This window comes from Agelaius tricolor, unplaced genomic scaffold, assembly GCF_023055355.1.
Source record: "Agelaius tricolor isolate 1412-34295 unplaced genomic scaffold, bAgeTri1.0.p SCAF_14, whole genome shotgun sequence".
NCBI lineage: Eukaryota > Metazoa > Chordata > Aves > Passeriformes > Icteridae > Agelaius > Agelaius tricolor.
Genome location: NW_027269274.1, coordinates 13,455,958 through 13,476,276, shown reverse-complemented (window position 1 = coordinate 13,476,276; position 20,319 = coordinate 13,455,958). Strand labels below are relative to the sequence as shown.

The window sequence follows — 20,319 nt, the reverse complement described above, 5'->3', positions numbered from 1 at the left end:
ACCACAGTTCTGCATCAGAAGAATTTTAATTTAAGCTGTAGTACGAGGTTAATGTCTCTTTTCCTGCCCATGCAGAGATAGATCACAGCTCTGCTCTGCCTTCTGTTTGTACAGCACACAGATCACTTCTGAGAGCCAGGCTGATATTGTAACCAGAATTTTAGTGCTTGCCTGTTTTCCCAGAGCTTGTTTCCAGTGAGATTCCATTGTATAGCCTGAGGCACAGCTTCTCTCTAAGCTCTGTGACTACTGAAGCATTTCAGAGCTGGCTCAGCAGTCTGGTCTCTTCAGCACAGCCCCAAGTGCCACCCTCGCACACAGAGTTACATTTTCATGGTCCTGAAATTCAGCACATGCTCTCAGCTTCTGTGCTCTGTGTGGGGAGATGGAAGCCTGTGCTTCACAATTCTGTGACATCTGTATCTTTTAGCTTGGGCTTTTTGCCCTTTACTCCTAGTAAAGCCCTGGGGTGAATATCACACAAACTCTTAAATGCCTTTCAGAGGTGCACATACAGCAGCACCATGCTGGTACCAGTGATCAGACTTGCTCTGAACAGACTCAGTTTTGGAAGTTTTTCTTCCCAGGTTGATTTGCAGTGGTGTCTGTTCAAATTAGTTTGAACATGGAAACGTCCACTCCCGCCGTGGAGCTTTGTGAAAAGAATTGATTACTGTCTTGGGAGTGCCCAAGGTGAAATGTTGATTGCTGTGTGGAAAAGTGAGATGCAGTGGGCAATGCACAAAAGGACCATATCAACTTGTGAAGTCTACAGTAATTCTCTTTCATCCATGCCTTTTTGGTACCTTCCTTCCTTCCCCCGTTGCTCCAGCTGAATTGAAATACCAGTGTCTGGGCATGGGCAGAGGGTAATTTATGTGCATTTTACCTAAAAGGCATTAGGCTCTGCTTCAGGGAGGATCTGTGCTCTCTGCACAGAGAAGAAAATATGTTAGAATCAATTAGTGAAACTGATAATGATTTGACAAAATAAAGCATTTATTTTTTAATTTTTTTAAATTATATTTTAAAGCATTTACCCAAAAGTGTTGGGTCTGGAAAGTTACTCACTGGCTTTCATGATACTGGAGAAGGGGGCTTATACTGATGAACAATGTTTCAGTTTTTTCCTTATATGAATTCAGGAAGTTAGGTGAACTTTTATCCCAGTGCTTGCACTGATTTCTTTTTAATGTTGACATAATTTATACTGAATACATTTCTCAGCATTTACCTACAACTATTTCTGACATTTCATCATGTCTACCACTATAAAAGAGTGAATTTTCACATCATCTAGCAAGTTATATTTCATAATACTGCCATGTGAATTTAGAATTATATTTTGAGTTCAGTGTCATGTTTTTGTGAATTTTGTAATGAAATCTTTATTCCCTAGTATAATGTATTTGAGAGGAGAGGAGCCTTAGTACGAGTTCTCTCCTTCCTACCCCTGACATTAGACTGTGGTCTGTGAATTCTGCTATTTGCAGTTTTGGCACTAGGGAGGATTTTTCTCATCAGATTGGCTGTCTTTGGTGAACACCTATCAGCAGCCCAGTGGTTGGTTAGTTTATAAAATCTCTACTATCATAAACTGCCAGGTGCCTCAGTAAATTACTTCTGCATTTTTACATTCTCTGTTAAGTTAGGAAATACACATATGTTACAGGAAAGAGAACGGTTTGTGCATGATCAGGTGAAAATTATTTGCTCCAAATCCTTTTTTCAATTGAGATTAAAAGAAGAAAAAAACCAACCAAACAAAACAAGCCCAAAATAAAAATATTCCTCTGGATTACAGATTACCAGGTATTTATCCTGATATATTTAGATAATGAAGTAGAAGCCTTAGTGCTTCTACTGCTTTGTCTTTAGTGACAGAGTAGACAGAATTAAGACAGAAAATAAAATTTGATGATCAATTATACAGTCTGAAGTTAATCTGCTGCTTTGAAAACTAAAAGCCATAATATAAATTTTAACTTAGAGAAAAGTCTATCTTAACTGCCTTCCGTCTGTTTTTCTCATCCTGATACTGTGATAGAGCTGCAGTTGTGGAGTTTTTGAAGTACAGGAAGCAATTTTATCAGTGCTTTCCATAACTGCAGAGTTTTTCACTGATGGATGCTGAAGTCCATGAATATTTTCAAGCGTTTCTGTCAACAGGAGATATGGTTTATGTCAACTCAACTAACAAACATAAGGCACACAATATGTTGCTGAGAGTCTCAAACTGTGTAAATCAAGCTGTAAAATCCATTTTAATCTATCCAGTTTTTTAAAATTGGTTCATGACTGTAAAATACACTTTCAAGTTCAATAATAAGTAAAAAGATAAAGAAGTCTTCATTATTAATAGTCTAAATTTCTTCTTCCTTAAATTAATACCACACTAATACTAATTCCATGTCAATGCATTTGGAATACATTCAAATATTAACAACCATTTTGACTCTGTAACCATGATCACTCTGCATAAGAATGGATTTATAAAAATGAGTGATTAAAAAGTATCTTACAGCTCTTAAGGTGTATTTGGACTTCACTTGTTTTGAGGACAAGATGACTATAAATATTTTCCTATGGATTTAAACTCAATTCTTATAATTGCTCATATTTTCACAATTCACTTCCTTTCCATGTTTTTTTTTACAAGGTTGCAATACTGTTTTGCACAAAGAGGCTGTATCTCTTTGTCTTACAGCTTTGCTCATGACATGATTCTTTGCAGCACATGTGCACTGTCTTTTGTGCCTCCCTTTGTCTCTGTCCTCTATCATTTCATTGGCTGTTGAAAGTATAGATTTTATCATGTGACTTAAACCTTTGTTTAAAAGCTTTCTGCTAGGATTATTGTCATTACTGCTGCGGAAAGTTGGCAATCAATTATTTGTGAGCTCTTTTATTGTTTTGTGGACTGTAGATTGTGCAGCAGTTTGGGTTGGAAGAGATCTTTAAGAGATGTACTCTAATTCCCCTGCAAAGAGCAGGGACATCTTCACTTTGATTGTGGTGCTCAGAGCCTGGCCTGGAGTGTTTCCAGGGAGGGGACATCAACCAGCTCTGGCTGACCTGTTCCAATGCCTCACAACTTCAGAGTAAACAATTTCTTCCTTATATCTACTCTGAACCTACCATCTTTGAATTTAAAACCTTTATCTCTTATTCTATTGCAAGATATTTTCTTCCAATTGTTTCCATCCTTTGACTCTTTCTACCTTTATAATCACCAATACTTTTAAAATTACTTACAAACAATATGAATAGAAGACAACTGTGAATAATTCTGACCTCCATGTCTCTCACAGAAAAGACATCAGGTGTAGCCTGTGTTTTTCTGCTTACCATATTTACTTCTTGAATGCTGAAAACAATGCAGAAGGAGATCTTTGCCTTAGACTTCACAAATATTATTATTTAAGTTTTGCTTGAACAATTTAGAGACTGGTAAAGAATATTACCTGTGTCAAATGGCATTTCCATTGCATGATGCTCACTGCATGTTAAAAGATGAGTTTATGCTCTACAAGTCAATAAATGCAGACTCTAATCAAAAGTTTTGCTTGCATAGGAAAAAAATCTGCTGCATGTAATAGTGCCTTCTCTAAAAGATATTGAAATGTGATGAACCACAACCAGTTTTCGATTAAGTAAGGTTTTTTCAATTTGATACTTAAAAAGAGCTATGAATATCATTCAGTCATACTTTCCTATCAATGCCTTCCAACTGGCTGCCAAAATTGAGATTACCTATTTTCTAGAATATTAGACCCCAAAAAAAATCATTTCTCAAGTGATGCAGAAAGATTATAATCTGCAGCTAGCACATATGCAAAACCATTTTCCTGTAAGGTGTGAAATTAAGAAATAAAATCTTGTCTGTCACTGTTGTATGTGATTTTATGGACCTTGCTTCTGAACATTCAACATCCTGGAGCTGTTATTTAAATACTCGTGGTTGCATACCGTCCTGGACCACTATATTTATGTTTTGAAACCCTTCCCCTGGATTGTTTGTCTTCACATTTTAAGGTCTCTAGGACAGTGTTTTCACTGTCTTCCTAACACTGGACATTGTTAAATTTAAAAGGAGCTTCTTAGTCCAACAGATTTAATCAAGGTTGCAGAAAATGTCCTGTCTTCCGATATTTCTTTGTTTTAACTCTTGTTGCCTGTTGGACAGAGATGCACAGACTTCTCTACTGCTTCCATCTGGTTTTGCTTAAATTCTGCCTCAAGTATGATTCCCAGAATTTACTCAGGCTGCTGCTTTGTTCTTGAAAAGGGCTTTTTAGCTTCACAGACTTTTTTTTTCCTCTCAAACCTCTTTCTTTACAGCAAGCCTTTTGGAAATGTTGGCATGGCCATGCAAGATGTGTACTATGCTTTATCTTTGCTGTGTTCTACTCTGTCTCTGGCTGTGGATCTAATCTGTGTGTTTCTAATACATCCTCATCACCATGGCAACTAGATGTCAGATCCAGGCTGCATGGAAACGTGAAGTATTTCCTCCAGAAAGCCCTGCTCCCCACCTCTCCTGATCCACAGCTGTTGCTTAGTTACTCAGAGCTGGCTTTGCCTCTTGACAAATGTGAGCCAGTGCATGTTTGTCACTGAACACTATCTCAGGTACACTATTAAGAGGCCTTTGGACCCGACGTGCCTCTGTCAATCATGATGCCACCCCTACTTCCTTGTTGCTTTTAAGGACAAGAAAGTGACAATAATCCTGGGGTTTTGAAAACTTTAGGAGTGAATAGGCATTAATTAAATGGTTGTCTGGCAAAGTAAGAACTGCAACTTTACTATGTAGTGAAGAAGATTGACATTTGACAAGGAATAATAATAGTTTATCTAAATATACATATTCATTTTGTCTACTGTTTTAGAATACTGTAATAATCTGTTTCTCCACGCTGCTACATTACAGAGACCCTTTGATTTTTCCAGTGTATGTGTTGTGTGAAGAAGAAGGAGGCTTGCTCTTCTGGTTAAGCATTAGTATGCTTGGCTAGAATATAAACTGTTTCAAAATATTGTTTGGCTAAAAACGTACAAAGACATTTTTACACTATACTTTGTTTATTTAGGTGTCTCGCAGCTTTTATTTGGCACATTCCTGAAGGAGTAAATAGTGTTTAAGAATACATAATGGATTTTGTAATGTACTCATCCCAAGATACATTTGTACATCTGCTCAATGTTTTTATTACTATCTTCATAGGCTTTATAACCAGCTGAACATTTTCACATTGTATGAGTAAAACTTCCATTTTACTCAAATTGTTCGGACAGTCTTTGGGGCAAGGATTATAAAAGCACAAGAGAAGTAAGGCCCTGTTGATTTGAGAGGATAAGAGGTGGTGATTTGCCATGGTAGTAGATAAGTGTGCTGTTACATCCAATAATTGCACATTTGCACTCTGCTGAGGCTCCCAGGAATGGAGCAGTAGAGGTTTATAATAGCCCACTGCAACTGGGGTGCATTTTACCTGCTAAAACATTTCTCTCTAAAGGTTTTTGTGCCTCCATTTGCTGTATGCAAGAAGCATGATGTGTTGATAAACACAGGATGACTTTAGAACCTCCTTCAAAGCATTATTTGCTGGTCCCAGCTGCACTGTGCTGTGCCATGAAGTCAGCCTGCTCCTGGAACTCTGTGTCTCTGAATATCTGTGCAATAGGAATGGGACATTTTTTGTCAAGTGCTAGTTAACAGGTTTGCATGGTCTTGTCTTTCAAATGGCTTTTCTAAAGACTGGTGGATGGATCTGTCCCCAAGAAATTTCTGTAAGGATGACTTTTATTTCCAAGGCTATTGCCTTGCCTTTGTCATTCATCACTTTGACAATAGCTCTGAATAAAATTGTCCCTTTTGCTATGTTGTGCATTAACTATTGTACAGCACAGCTGGCTGGATTTAGCAGCAGTCACATTTGCTTTCTTTTCCCCTGCTTTGCAGTGTGTTCCACTGGCTTCCTCTGTTGCTTGTTGTGACAATTTTCCTGTCTGCCATTTACCAGAGGTTTGAATTTCCTGGCTGCTGATGGCCACTCTTCCATCAGACTATGCAGAAATTTCTGCTTGCTGTGTGTTAGAACTGGCTTTTTTTTTTTGCAGCATTCATGACTAATTTTGCTTCTGTGACAAAAATGCAATGGTTATAAGGCCTCTGTTCAATTTGCTTAATTCCTGCATTCTCAGAATTTGTTTTCTCTTTTCCACTTGGAAAACCATTTCTATCAGTGGTTTTCCATGTTGTTCACCCTTTCTCTCTACATCATGGCATCTTATAGTTCTGTGGTGTTGTATTTTCTTACTACGTTTTCATTTTTCACATTCCTCAATTTGTATCATGCAGAAGTGTGAAAATGAGTATGCTTCACTGAAAATACAGAAATACCCTATCTGCAGTAACATGAATTAATTTATCTATCAGGATGACTGGCTTTTGGCTTCAGCTCTCAGCTCCAAACAATTGTTGGCTGGGCAATTCCATCTATTAGGGGCATGTTAGAAGCAGGTCTACTGCCCCATACACCTGGTTCAAGGGACAACACTCTAGTAAAGCAGAATCCTTCTGTTTTGTTCTGGGACGCCCTTGATTTCTGCTCTGAGTTTCTCCTTGAATTTAAAGAAGTAGTTAATATTCAGTTTTCATAGCTGGTTCCTACATGCTGTTTCCAGAGCTTTGCTCTAACCTGCCCAATGGTCAGCCCCCACACTGTTTGCTTTTAGCTGTTATATCTGAGAAGTTCAGCAAAGTCCAGCCAGGCCAGCACCACATGGGTGAAGTGGGCTCAAACTGCCACTGATTTGCTGCAGGACATTTTCTGTAACTCATGAGAAGGCAAGCCCTTAGGAGACAGAAATGAATCTGTATCCCAGAATGCTGTTAGTGAGGAGTTTGCAGCTGTAATTCTGGCTTTCAAATGAGCTAAAGTTGAATCTCAGTCCAAATCGTTAATTTAAAAAAAAATATTACAAACCTCCCCCCCAAACAGAAAAAGAACACTATCCCCCCCCACCACAAAACAATACAAAACATCATCTAAATGCACTCATGAAAAGCATAAAAATAAACACATCTGGCCAAACTCCAGTTCTTCTGCTGCCACTTCAAAGGAGGAGGGTGAAGTTATTAGGGCCATGTTGGGAGATGAAGGCACTAAATGCCCACTGCTATGCCTTTATGCAGTCACGTACTGGAAGCCTTTAGCATCCCATATTCCTGCAAGGAGGGAGTGTGATTTCTGAGATTGGTGAACAGTTCCCAGCACATGAAGCAAAATGGACAAACACCTTCTTTTATGTCTGCAGATGGCCAGATGCTTTGATCTGTGAGCTGATGCATCCACGTTACCCTGGAGTCAGAGAGAGGGGAAGAGAGAGAAAAAAGTGAAGGCAGTTGCCAAAACTGGCATCCAGCCCCAGCTCTTGAGTCTGCTGGACCACCCTGAAAAGCATTCATATTAGTGTTGAGTAGGGTAATTATTAGATTGTTGGTATATGTCCCAGCAAAGTATGCGATTTTGTTATTCTTTAAAATATGACCAGACTAAATATGTTGTCAATGTCATAAAAACTAAGCTAATATTGTTGCTATCTCTGAGCCAGAAATGTGCAGGATTTTGCATTCCTTTTCCAGTGCTTGGGCCCTTGGGCTGTGCTTGTATTGCTCTGTGGTAGGACAGAGCTGCTCTGCAGTTTAGGGCTGCTGCTGAGGCTATCAGATATTACAGGAGGGAAGATCATTTCCAATGCCAGCATCTCTGACAGCTTTCCAGAAAAAAGTAATGATTATATCACAAAAGGAATAGAATAGGGAGAAAAGACTAAGGATCTTTAGAAACTTATCTTTTCTTGAGAATAAAGCAGAATATGGTAAGAAAGAGAACTTTCTTCATAGGTACTGAGTTCCTCAGTGGTTTCCCTTATTTTCTGTAAAACGTGCTCTAATTGAAATGCAAAATGGTTGTGTTGGTATTAGTTTTGTTCTATAGACTTTGCATACTCTGGATTCTGTGAAAATTACAAAAAGTCATTACCTTTGGCTGTTGCACATCTTTTAGCCTGTGGCCCTTCCCTGCCTTTGCTCAGTCCTTTTCAGGCCAGCAGGATCTGTGACAGCCCCTTAATTGCTACATGCATTTGTACTGTTCTTTGGCAATCTCATTTCAGTTTCATGTCACTGTACTTATTTTCCTGGAGGCTGGATTTATGTTAAATGTCAGTACAAACAGGTAACATCTACACAAACAATGGTGGAGCAAAATCCCATATAATTGCAAACCAGCTCATCTAAAAGACATGGGAAAGGGAATCTTTTATTGTATTTTATCTGCCAGGAAGAAAAAGCAGTAATCATATATCAAGAACTGTGGGCAAATGTATTTCCATTTATTATCTTTGAGCCCCATAACATCACATTGATGATTTTGCATTTATATGAAGGTTTATCTTGCTTTTTTCTTCCTCACCAAATTTCTGAATATTCTCACAGATTAATTTACTACCATTGACATTTAACTATCTGGGGGATGCAGATGATGCTCACCAGTAATTGAAAAACTTAAGGATACTGTTTCTAAATGAAGTACTAGGGGAATTTAAACAGCTTTGTGTAATTACTAAAATTGGAAATTGCCCAGAACAAGTTTAACATACAGGTTATTAGAGGATGATTTAATGAGACATATGGGCAGAAACGCAGCTGTATTTGGGATGGTGCATGTGGACAGAGATGCCCCCACATAGCAGAGTTATAAAGTTCAGAACAGAGAGATCCAGAGTGAAATCCCCTGCCTGAAGGTGCAGCAGCCAGCAGACACTCATGACTTCCAGGTCTGCTGTTTTGTTCTGTGCCTACATTTGTCCCTACACCACTTTTCCTTTGTATTACAAGGAAAAAAATGATTGTAGCCCTATTTGCTTCTTTCATTGAAGTGGTTGGTCCCTAAAATGTAACTTGATATATTGTAAAAGGAACAGCCAGCATAACAGACATGCAGGGTGTGAGAAGGCAGGGAATTATCACCAGCTTTCATTTGGAAGGAATACAGAGAGCATAGGTCACATTTTAATTCTGCCCTCTTATTTAAAATGCCTGCTTTATGCTCCTTCCAGTTAAAAAAATAAGTCTATTAGTTTCAGAGTCACTGGGTTAATGTTCAGGAGTTGGATGATTAGTGTTGTCAGCCTAATGCAGAATATGGACTCCACCAGACTTGTTCAGGGAAATTTTCCTGAGTTTTATTTCCATGGAGTTCTCTAATCTCTAACATAGATACATAAACATGTTAAGTGGCTCTTCAGATGGTCTAAAAAAAGTAATCTAAAATATCCATGGATATTTCAATATAATTTTTAAAAAGTGATTTATATCTGTATTTTGTAGATACAAATATTTTTTTTATATGCTACTGGAAAGACTTCGGTTGAGAACTTAAGAGGTAAATGACTGAAGTTGTGCCATAACCTTATAGAGCTGGAGTGCATATAGAATTCAAAGAAAATTGTCATTGGATTGGGAGGCAGAGGGTTCTGCTCATGAGTGGCATGAGAGCTCTGATTCCTTAGGAAAGGACATTAAAATTTAGGCCCTGAGGAATCCAGGAGAGGAGACATCCAATGAACTGATAAAACTGTAAAATACCAAGGTACAATGGGCAGTCTTGGAATGACATCCAAACATAAGTTTCTAAGAAGCACTGCAGGTTATTTGAATATAAATTAATATAGAATTATTCTGTTTGATTTGTTTGGCTTTTCACAAATCCTGATGACTGCAGGGCATATAAAGAGCCTATAGCCCTCTAGAGGCTTGAGAAATGGTGTCTTGTCTTTTCCTCTAAACAGACTTTTCTAGCAACACCAGGAAATGTAAAAGAACAAAACCCAAACCCAACCCAGTGACCTTGGTTGCTCTTTTCAAAGATGAATTAAACTTATTGCCTTATGTCAGGATTGTGATGCTGAGTCAACAGTGCCACTGCAATTTTTAGTGCTTTGGATACTCCATTATATATGAAGTACAGGAGCAGAATCAGAGTATCAGTGTTTGAACTGGTACTGGGAAATTCCTGTGGACTGAGGAATAGAATTCTCACTTTAGTGCCTCACATCTCAGGTAATGTTGAACAATGGGCTGACATTTTGGGATGGTGACATAGGAGCATAATTTTACAAACCAATGATAGATCTCAGTCTTGAGAGCTGATTTGTGATGTTTTGGTCACAGCTCATCATTGTGGTAACTACAGATTGGGAAACTGGACAATGAAGGTTTTCCCAGCTAGGCAGGACTGAAGTTAGTGCCCTTGGACCAGTGATATCAGTTTGTTTGACATGTGTCTGGTGTGGCAGATTTTATGTCATCTTCTAGAGAAACAAGTAACTGCCTCCATGTGTTTAAAAGTAAGATCTGTTTTGTTGACCTTGCTTTTTTGGCATTTCTTCTATATAAACCTAAATATTTAGGTGAAAGCAACATGCAAATTTGTGTAGCTGAGACATTTCCATTTTTCTGCTGTTTTTTCTTGATGAATGCAGGGGAAGATAACAATTTGCCTTTTTTCCACTCCATTAAAATCACATTTGAAGCAGTCTTCTGAAATCAGAACAGTGACATTATTTTGCAAGCTACTGGCTGCTTTATTTCAAATACTTGAGCAAATGTTACTGTGTATTCATGTATGCACACTTTTGCAAATTAAATAATGCATCTGTGATTTCAGTTCTGTTTTTTTCCTTTCTATTCTGCTGACTTCACATAAGATTGAACTGGGAATATCCTGTATCTTAATTGTTTTTCACCTTTCAAAATTCACAGTTTGAAATCCAGTAACTTTCTATGACATGTTCATTGATTTCTCATTTCCCACAGTTGAACCAAATCTGCAGCTTCAAGACACACTTGAGCAGCCTGGGGTCTTAGGGATTGATGGATGGGGTTGTCTTAAATAGAACAGTTTCAGCATCAAGGATTTGCTTTGTAGTTCTCTTTCTATGGAAATAAAAACTAATTGGGTAATTGTTGTGGAATGTGGGTTCAGTGTTTTCCAAATAACAACTAGTGGTATTTGTAATGAGATGTGATTTATGCATATTCAAGTGCAAAATAAAAGGTATTTTGCTTTCCGTTCCAACATGAAAACTTTCAAACATTACCAAATTTAATGTTTAAAAAAGTAAAGTGTTGCTAAGAGACATTCTATGCATTTAGGCAAGGTACATTGAGTAAATAATCTAAATTAGATGGAATTATTTATGTTCTCCAGAATAAGCAATGTGGTGGTTCAAGATAGATGCTCTAAAGAGCAATTTTAAGTTATATAAAAAAGAGTACCAGGTTTCTCTGTTCTGTTCTTTAAGTGAATTATTTATTTTGGATCACTTATTTGACAAAGGAAACTAAAACAGTTTTGCAACAGTTTTCAGTCAATAGACTTTTGGGTATTGAATAAGCTGAAGATGGTAGAGTTTATAGGATTCTACTTAACAAAATCACTTTTCATTGTGTGTGTGTTCTTTTTTTTTTTTTTTTTTTCCAGATCCAGCCATAGTAAATGGAGTTTATTGGTCAGAATCTTTAAATAAGGTGTTTGTTGATAACTTTGATCGTGACCCTTCTCTCATCTGGCAGTACTTTGGAAGTGCAAAAGGATTTTTCAGGCAATATCCAGGTAGGAAGAAGAGAAGTCCTTAAAATACAATAAAGAATTCCATGGCTGCATTGAGTATTGTCACAAATCCTGACTGACACAGATACTTGCAGGTTTGATTTTACTTCATCTAGTTCTCAGAGAGATTTCCAATCAACATTTTGAAAATGTTGAGTTTTTTCTACCAATTTCTATTTGGAGGTGAAACCCTCATGATAACTCATGTACTCATAAAAATGTCTATTCAGAGAGACATACACAGACATGTGAAAAATAACTTCTAAATAGGCTGTGAGAAGGAGAGCAAGAGGATTAGAGCCTTCATATAGAACTAAGCTTGAATTCTGTGCTCTATCAATGCACACAGTAAGACTTCATTATTATTTGTTTTATTTTTAAACTTCCACTTAACCTGGCAGATTCACATTAAAAAATTTAAAAAAACTTGTTTGAAAGTTTATTTTCACACCAGTTGTAATAAAATGCAATCACATCACTTGTATTATTTCTATAGAAATAGGTTAAAACCTATATTGTTGCCTATTAAGTTTTATGTTTAATCCTATACAAATTTACCACATTATAATAAACTATGAGGTTAAATAAACTCATTCTCAGCTTCTGTAACTTAGAGTCAGGCTCATAGTGGGTATTGTTCCTTTGGCTAATGTGGTTTAGCAACCCATGTTTCTCTAAGTCTCGAGTTCAAGCAAGTTCACTATAAGCCTGTATGTCTGAAAGTGGCTGAGAGTAATGGCTACTATATCTGTGTTAGTTTTAGATTATTCTTCAGCTCCCAAGCTCCATGATATTTCAAATATTAGTCCTTGTTTTCAAGGCTATTTTTGTTTTGTGCTAGAAAATGAGTGTAAAAAGGAGGAAGATTTCCCCTGATATTTTTTTTCCTTGGAGATTTTTTTTTCATATTTCTTCTGACCCACAACCAGAAGATGTTACCTCTTCATAGTGATGTGAGTGAAAATTCAGAGTATGACCTGTGAGGGAAGCAGGTAGTGTAAGGGCAGCTGCTGGAGCCAGCCATGGGCCAGAACTGCTCAAGGTCTGGAAAGGACTTGGCAAGATGTGATAAAGCTTGCCAGCACCAAAGACCAAGAATGGCAAGAATTTTGTGAAAATAGTGCAATGGACATAGTAGACCTGAAGAGTTTTCACCTTACTAAAGAGGAGTGAGGGAAAAAATTATTTCTTGTTGCCCTATTTTAGGGACTTTTCTTCCCCCCAGTATTTCCTATGTTAGGATGGCACTGCCTGTTAGATTAAAGTATGAAACTCCATTAAATGCCACTTAGCCCAAATACCACAGATACATTTTCCACAGGTACTGTGAAAATTTAATTTAATATTTTATCCTCTTTTTTTTTGCAACAGGAATTAAATGGGAACCTGATGAGAATGGAGTCATTGCATTTGACTGCAGAAACAGAAAGTGGTAGGCAATTGATGACTGCCAGTGTTTAAGAAATTTGAAATGATAACAATTCAGTATTTAAAAGAAGTTTTGTCTTTCATCTCAGGTATATCCAGGCAGCAACTTCTCCAAAAGATGTGGTAATTTTAGTGGATGTCAGTGGCAGTATGAAAGGGCTTCGCCTGACTATTGCCAAACAGACAGTTTCATCTATTTTGGATACCCTTGGAGATGATGACTTCTTCAATATAATTGCTGTGAGTGTCTCAGGATTTTTTTTTTTTTTAATACTATTTTTCTTCCATCATTTCTTGATATCTGTCATGTTTTACTTACTCAAGCCACTTGAAAAATGTTGCGGACAGGTGATGGCTGACATCTGAACCCACTGGACAGAAACATTTGTTTTTTCAGTATGAGATTCTTTAAGTGTCAGAGATTTTGGGCTATTTGTCTGTGACTTGCAATTTGAAACCCCTCAAAGAAGTAGTCTTCAATCTGGGGTTGCAAAGAATAGTTATATATTTTTTTTTTTTTTTGTTTGCTTGAACTTTGTATGTTACCTTAACTTTTAACTTCAGGGTGTGTTTGCCTTCCCCCCAGCTTTTCCCCCTCAGCTTCTGCAATACAGTGCAAAATGGGTAAAATGTAAGAATGAATAGATTCAGATTTTAGCTTTTTCTAAGGCTTGCATGGCATGATAACATGTCAGTATAACTCCTCAATGTTCCTGTTCTGGTCTGAAATGTGTGTCTGTGTAAGTTGTGTAAAGAGGTTGCTGGTGTTTACCAGCAGTGAGAAATCAGATCCTCAGTAGCTCCTGTGTACATGTGAGTTTTCCATGGTACAGGTACAGGTCTTAAAGCTGTGACAAGAGGCTGGTTTTACTGTACTTAGGAGTAATGGGATTAATCTTGTGGGTAAGGGCGACTTCAACAAATCCAAAACTGACATCAGAACTATGATTTGCAGGGGAGGGAAGGGAGGAGGAATTGGTTGTTAAATAAATTTTCTTTTGCTGATATTGTCTTGCTAATACTTTGTAAAAAAAGGGTTTTCTCCAATTTGTAAATGTCTTCAACTTCTTGAATATAAGGAAGATTTTGGCCTTTTTGTTTTCTTGCACAAGTCCTTTGTGTACTGAATTAAATGACCCCAGAGACACAAGTGTAAATCATTGAGATTGTACAGAAAATGAAGTATATGTGCATGAAGTGTATGTGCATATACTGTATTTTTAACACATAGCCAGCAGTTCAGACTGTCATATTAATCTCTGCATGATAATTGCATAATTAGCAGAAACTCATGTTGTATAAAGATATAATTACATACTTTATCAAAAAAAGATTTACTGTCCTTTAAAAAAATGTGATTAACTGTAATCTAAATAATTTCTGTAAGTTAAAAGAATGTTTCAACTAGAGTAATTACTAAGATGCCTGACCAGCCATTTTTTGGTGTATGATCTGTGTTTATCAGTAGTTGTAACAGTTACTGTGAATTATGTAGGAAGAAAAAAGAAAAGTTGGTTTTTTTAGTGAAACATTTACTTTGGGAAAATCAAAAGACTCATCTATTAAAAAAAAATAAGTAAAAACACATGTAAGTTGAATCCAAAACTAATGATTTTGCCTATGTAGTAGAATAGAAGTATTGTGCAAAAACTTTTTAAAAGCAAGTATGAAGAAGCTAATCATCGCTTTTCCCGATTTAAAGTTTATTTGAAACATTAACTGAGCTGTGTGCAAAACACCAGAGTCACGGAATTTTTTACCTAACTTCTTGTCAAATTCCCCAAGCTTCTCAAGGCTGAATTTGTGCTGAGAAAAGGAAAGAATCGCCCGCCTGAGCCTTTCCTCGCGGCTGCCCCGGCTGAGCTCGCGCCCAACCCGTCCGTGGGGCCACTCCCGGGGCCTTGGCTGCCCCTGGCCTCTCCTGCTCAGGGTGGGTGCGAGCCAAGGGCCCTTCCAGCAGCAGCAGCAGCTCTGTCTCTGTCTCTGCAGCCTCTCCCTGCCCCTCCTCCCTGTTCCTTCCCTCTCACTGCTGTCCCTTCAGCTGGGTCACCCTGCCCTGGGGTGTCCCCACATCAGCCTGGCTCCCTCAGCCGTGTCCTCACACTGCCATGGGTCACCCACACCCCCCGTGTCCTGCAGAGCACCCCTTTCACCACGACATTCTCCCAGCTGTGTTTGCAGATGTTTCCAGCTGCTGATGGCTCTTTCCAGCCCCCAGGCTGCTGTGCCTCCATTTGGGCTCCTTGCAGTGTGTCCAGCCCCAGCTGGTGCTGGCTGTGAGGGCACTTTGTGGCCTTCTCCCACACTGCAGCCCTCCTGCTGCCCTTGGCTAGTGTCAGAAATTCTGAATTTCTAGCAAGAAACCTATTTATTGTGCTCATTACAGCATTTGTCTGAGGTAATTTTTTCCTCTGTAGGCTCTGTCCTCTCTAGAACCTCTTTTAGGACAGATATGTGTGTGTTTGTTTAAATAAGTAGAAACAGCGATGGAGAATGTGTTTTTATGCTAACAAGCTCAACTGTTTAATTTCCTTAGGAGGCTGATATGGAAATATGAACCTGAAGGTGTTGGTTGCATTGAAATGTTCTGTGCATACCACAGAAATGTAGGGGACCAAGGAGAGCATGACAGGAGTGGTGCTGAGGGGGTAAAGAGCTGTGCTGCTGCCTTGGGCTTCTGCAGGAAGAGTGTAGGGAGTTGTTTTATACTAAATCAGGGAATAATGGAATATGCTGAGTTAGAAGGGACCCATCAGCCTCATCAAACCCAACTCCTGGCCCTGCACAGGACACCCCAAGAATCCCCCACGAGCCTGAGAGTGTTGTCCAAACATTCCATGGACTCTGCCACGCTTGGTGCTGTGACCAATCCCCTAGGGAGCCTTTCCACTCTTCAACCACCCTCTGGGTGAAAAATCCTTTCCTAATATAATCTAAACCTCCCCTGACTCATCTTCCTCTTGCTCTCTCACAAGGCAAATAAATAACAGTGTAAAAAACCAAAAAAATTGCTTGAAAATTGAACAAACTATCAAGAGAGACCTGTGCTGTGGAGAAGGGAAGTGGGCCTTTCAATGAGGAATGGCACAGGTAGGCTGGGCTGAACCATGAACTGCTTTCAAAATGTGCAGTGTGAAAGACACAGTGAGGGGACCCAGCAAAGCCAGGCACTGTGATTTATGTTATCTGCAGGAATTGCTTCCCAGGCATTGCTTTGACCAAGTGCCAGCGGGGCAAATGAAATTTGTCAAGAACAGAGATGTTCCAGTGATCAAAACATGAGACAACGAAGCCCACACAAGAGGCTGCTTGGTGTGAAAGCCCTGAAAATCCCATACAGCTTTTATCTACAGACAAATGCTCGAGTGAGATTGTATCTTACTCTTTGTAATTCAGTCACAGCCTGCTGATGTGACAGCAGTTTCATTTGAAGGTAGGATACACATATGTCAGTCCAAGAAATCCCCTCTGTACCAGCAGATCCCCTCTGTCTCCAGAGCTGTGCAGTGTGTGCAAAAATGGATCTGCTGTGCCCTGATGGTGGAGACTGAACCTTCACACAGCTGAGCCCTGCTCAGACTGACTGCTCTGGGAGGCCACTCCAAATTGTTGCTCTGTGACATCCTGGGCATCTGGAAGTCTCAGAAAAATGGCCAAGTACGCCCTCTCTCCTCAGCCCAAAATCTGAGGTGGAATAAGAGCTTTAGTAGTGTAGAAAAACTGCCTGTACTTAGTAGATGAAGCAAAACTTTGAACTTGAATGACCATGACTGCCAGGATGGCTTTATTAAGCACAGTGATTAACAGAATGAATACTTGCATGCATTTCTGCATACATATAGATAGATATAAATGTATATATATCAGAAAGCAGAATTCATTGCAGGTCTTTCCAGAAAATAAACATAAAAGGATAATGTTAAAGATCATTTTAGCTTTCATGGGTAGGTTGTTGCAATATCCATCTGAAATTGATGGACTAGATGATTGAATTGCAGAAAAAATTATCGAAATACAAGAGCGATTTTGTGCTGCCTATGTTAAAATTTAAGGTCAGTTCATTGGTGCATGAACAGAGATATCTGCAGCAACAAGAGAAAAGGCATGTTTTTCCAATTCACTTTGAAGTATAATTCCAAGTCAAGCATTAAATTAACAACATTATCATAAAACAAGTACTAATTTTGTCAAATGCTGAAATTTTAAAAATGCTTTTATACAAACTCTACACTGAATTAGCAAAATATTAACTGAGCCAAGAATGTTAAATTAACTTTACTGCTTTAGACACACCCTTTCAGCAAAATTGATTAGAATAAAAGTATTTTTTAATTCAAAGCACAGTAGTATAGCTCCCAGTATTAATATGTAGAATTTTCCAATATAAATAGTCTCCTTTTTCTTATATTCCTACAGAAGAGACCATGGATAAATTTACTTTTCAGCCTGCCTGAATAATCAGATTCTGTAGAGCTGATGTGTGAGCTGGCTGACAAAGAGAGGCTGCCAAAATGCACCTCCATATGAAGCCTCCAAGCAGTGGCCTGTGCCTGTGTGCCACTTGTTTGGCACAGTAAACTATGGAAACACCAATTCCTTTTGTTCCTTTTCTGGATTGGCTTCTTAGGCTGGGCTGAATTGGATAGCTGAATATGCTTTAATATAATTTGAATCTTTTATCTGTGTATTGTTGCACAACAAAATGGAAATTTAATTTATTTCTGTGGACCTTGTGCCAGGCAGTTTAAATGTGACAGGGAAGAAATATGGAAAATGCTAAGGAAGATGGATACTACTTGTGTAGGTGTGCTAAAACCCCATATATATATATGTATATATATAATTTATAGAATATGAATTGTATCTTATTATAGAATGTATGACTACAGCTCTCTAAATAATTAGATGGCTTCTCTTAGTCCACGTTTTAGCCTGCTTACATTTTTATGCCTATTTTGCACAGAAATAAGAAGAGGGACAAAATAATGTGAAGTAAATAAGACAGATAACTATATATAAATAAAATAATAAATATCAGTGTAATTACATGTTTAAATTACAAGAGTAACCCAGGGTTTACAAAGAGGAGGTCAGAAAGGAAGGTAATTAATTTTTACATCCCTCCCCTCAGCAAAATCCAGGCTATTCCCAGCTATTGTGCAGGTATCAGCTCTCCCAGCTGCTGCTGTTACTGCTGGAATGTGCAAAGGTGTCACATGCCAGGGCATGGAGCACTGGGATGTGTAACACTGGGAAATGTGGGAAAACACCATGATGCAAGAACCCTTGAAAAGCCAAATGCAGGCTTTCACTGAGGTAAATTAACAAGACATCTTTACTGGGGAAGTCAGCAGTTGTGAATCAGATCAGGAAGTTATTTCACTAAATAGGAAATTTCAAATGCCAGAAGAAATGCAGGACCAAGGCCAAATTACTGATGAGGTAGTGAGCAGGTGGAGGAGGGGTGAATTTCTTCACTTTTTGCACTTTAACGATTTGTCACAGTTAAAAGAAGGGGATCACCAATATCACTGTAAAACACTGTAAAACAAGGGCAAAGAAATCAGATATATGCTAGGAAGCACAAGTTAGGTGCTGTACTAGAAAATTGCAGCTGTACTAAGGATCTTATCAAGCAGATATGCAAGTTTAAGTAGCAAACACTGCTTGAATGCAGCGTTTCAATGTTATTGTTTCAATTGTTATTGTTTCAGTGATGCATGTTATATCAGGAGTCCGGTTTTTGAGGACTTAGGCAGATGCTCTTTTGGGAATTTCATTAGGAACTGAAATAATTCTGTCCGGTGAATTTTTCAATCTCTTTATATTTGAGATTTAAAAAAAAATATTAGAAAGTGTATCCAATTAGTGAAGAGATAAAAATCAGAATAGATCATTAAAATGCACCCTTGTAGGAATTCAAACCTTAAAAAACTTATACACATTTTATATAAAGATTTTTCTTAGTGTGCTTTCATTTATACCTGTACAGTAGATGCACAACCCAGAGACCACTTCCAATATCTTGTTATCTTAGAACACCATTACATAATACAATCCTTTTCACATGTTGGCACCATCCAGCTACTTCTGCCATATATATATATAGCATACCATATATATATATATATACATTGTGTATTACCTTGCTTAACATCTTTTTGGTAGTAATAATCTCAAGGTGAACTAGATGCCACAACTGGAAATAGTGACACAGTTTGTCTGGGTTTCAGAAGGATCAATATCTATGTTTTCTATGAGACTGTGCTCTCTATGTGAGAATGAAAGCTTTTAATTGCCCTTTTCTGAAGCAGGTTGGTTCTATGAAAGGGAGCTGTGAAGGGACTTGAAGCATGTCCTCTGCTTTATCCTGCACAACTCTGGGACACTGGAGGCTCAGTGGGAAACTGCAGGGAATCTCTCTGGGCTGTGGGGCAGCTGCAGGCTCTGTGAATAGCCTGATGGCATCAGTTACTCAAAATAGTTGTTAAATCTTACAGAAACCTAGTGGACAGAAATTGCAACTGTTTAGATGCAAGGCTTGATAGAGTGGGAAGTTTTTTCATTTATTTGCTGGTGCTTATAGACTTTTTTAAAAAAAGGTATTGCTACAAAAATTAGGAAACCTTGAGTTTGTTACATGCAAGTGTTTGAGCCTTTAGCATTTTATTGCATGTTGGCCAGTTGCAGACACTGTGCCTGGTATGATATAAAGATAAATATGTATGCTCTTGTGGTTTCCAATGACAGCTACAGAGATAAAACTAAGAACAGGCTGAACTTTAAAGTATCTTGATTAAAGAAATATTGAGAAAAACCTGTGTATGACCAGAGAAAAGCTTGGGAGTAGGGGCTGGTGCACCAGAGTGTCACAGATTTTCACTATTTTATTTTTTAGAATAGAATGGAGTATGGTCTTGACTTTGGATTATAATAAGAGATGCTGTGTAGATTTGGCATTATTATTTTGCAATGACCCTCAGGAGATAGACTGGAAAGCAGTCTGAAAAGAGCAACTACAGGGGCAAGTACATCATTTATCAGATCAATAAACTGTTATGAGGCTGAGATGCACATGGGACACTCTCAGTGACTCTGAACTCTTCTAGAAGCCTTTGCCTTATACTTTGTATTACCTATGGAACAATAGAAAAGTCCATACACTCTCACACATTGAAATAACATTGATGGCAATAAAACAATTAGG

General features: G+C 38.2%; 1 protein-coding gene across 4 annotated transcripts in view; it reads left to right on the top strand.

Moving 5' to 3' along the window:
- CACNA2D3 (calcium voltage-gated channel auxiliary subunit alpha2delta 3) overlaps positions 1-20,319 on the top strand; it is a 385,811-nt gene that overhangs the window by 160,378 nt on the left and 205,114 nt on the right. For all 4 annotated transcript variants that reach the window (XR_011681184.1, XM_071439768.1, XM_071439767.1 and 1 more), the window contains 3 exons: positions 11,556-11,687; positions 13,056-13,116; positions 13,202-13,352. Coding sequence is in view for 3 of the 4 variants with exons in the window: in XM_071439768.1 (XP_071295869.1) it covers positions 11,556-11,687; positions 13,056-13,116; positions 13,202-13,352 (344 nt within the window). In the remaining variant the exon portion in view is untranslated. The remainder of the gene's footprint in view (positions 1-11,555; positions 11,688-13,055; positions 13,117-13,201; positions 13,353-20,319) is intronic.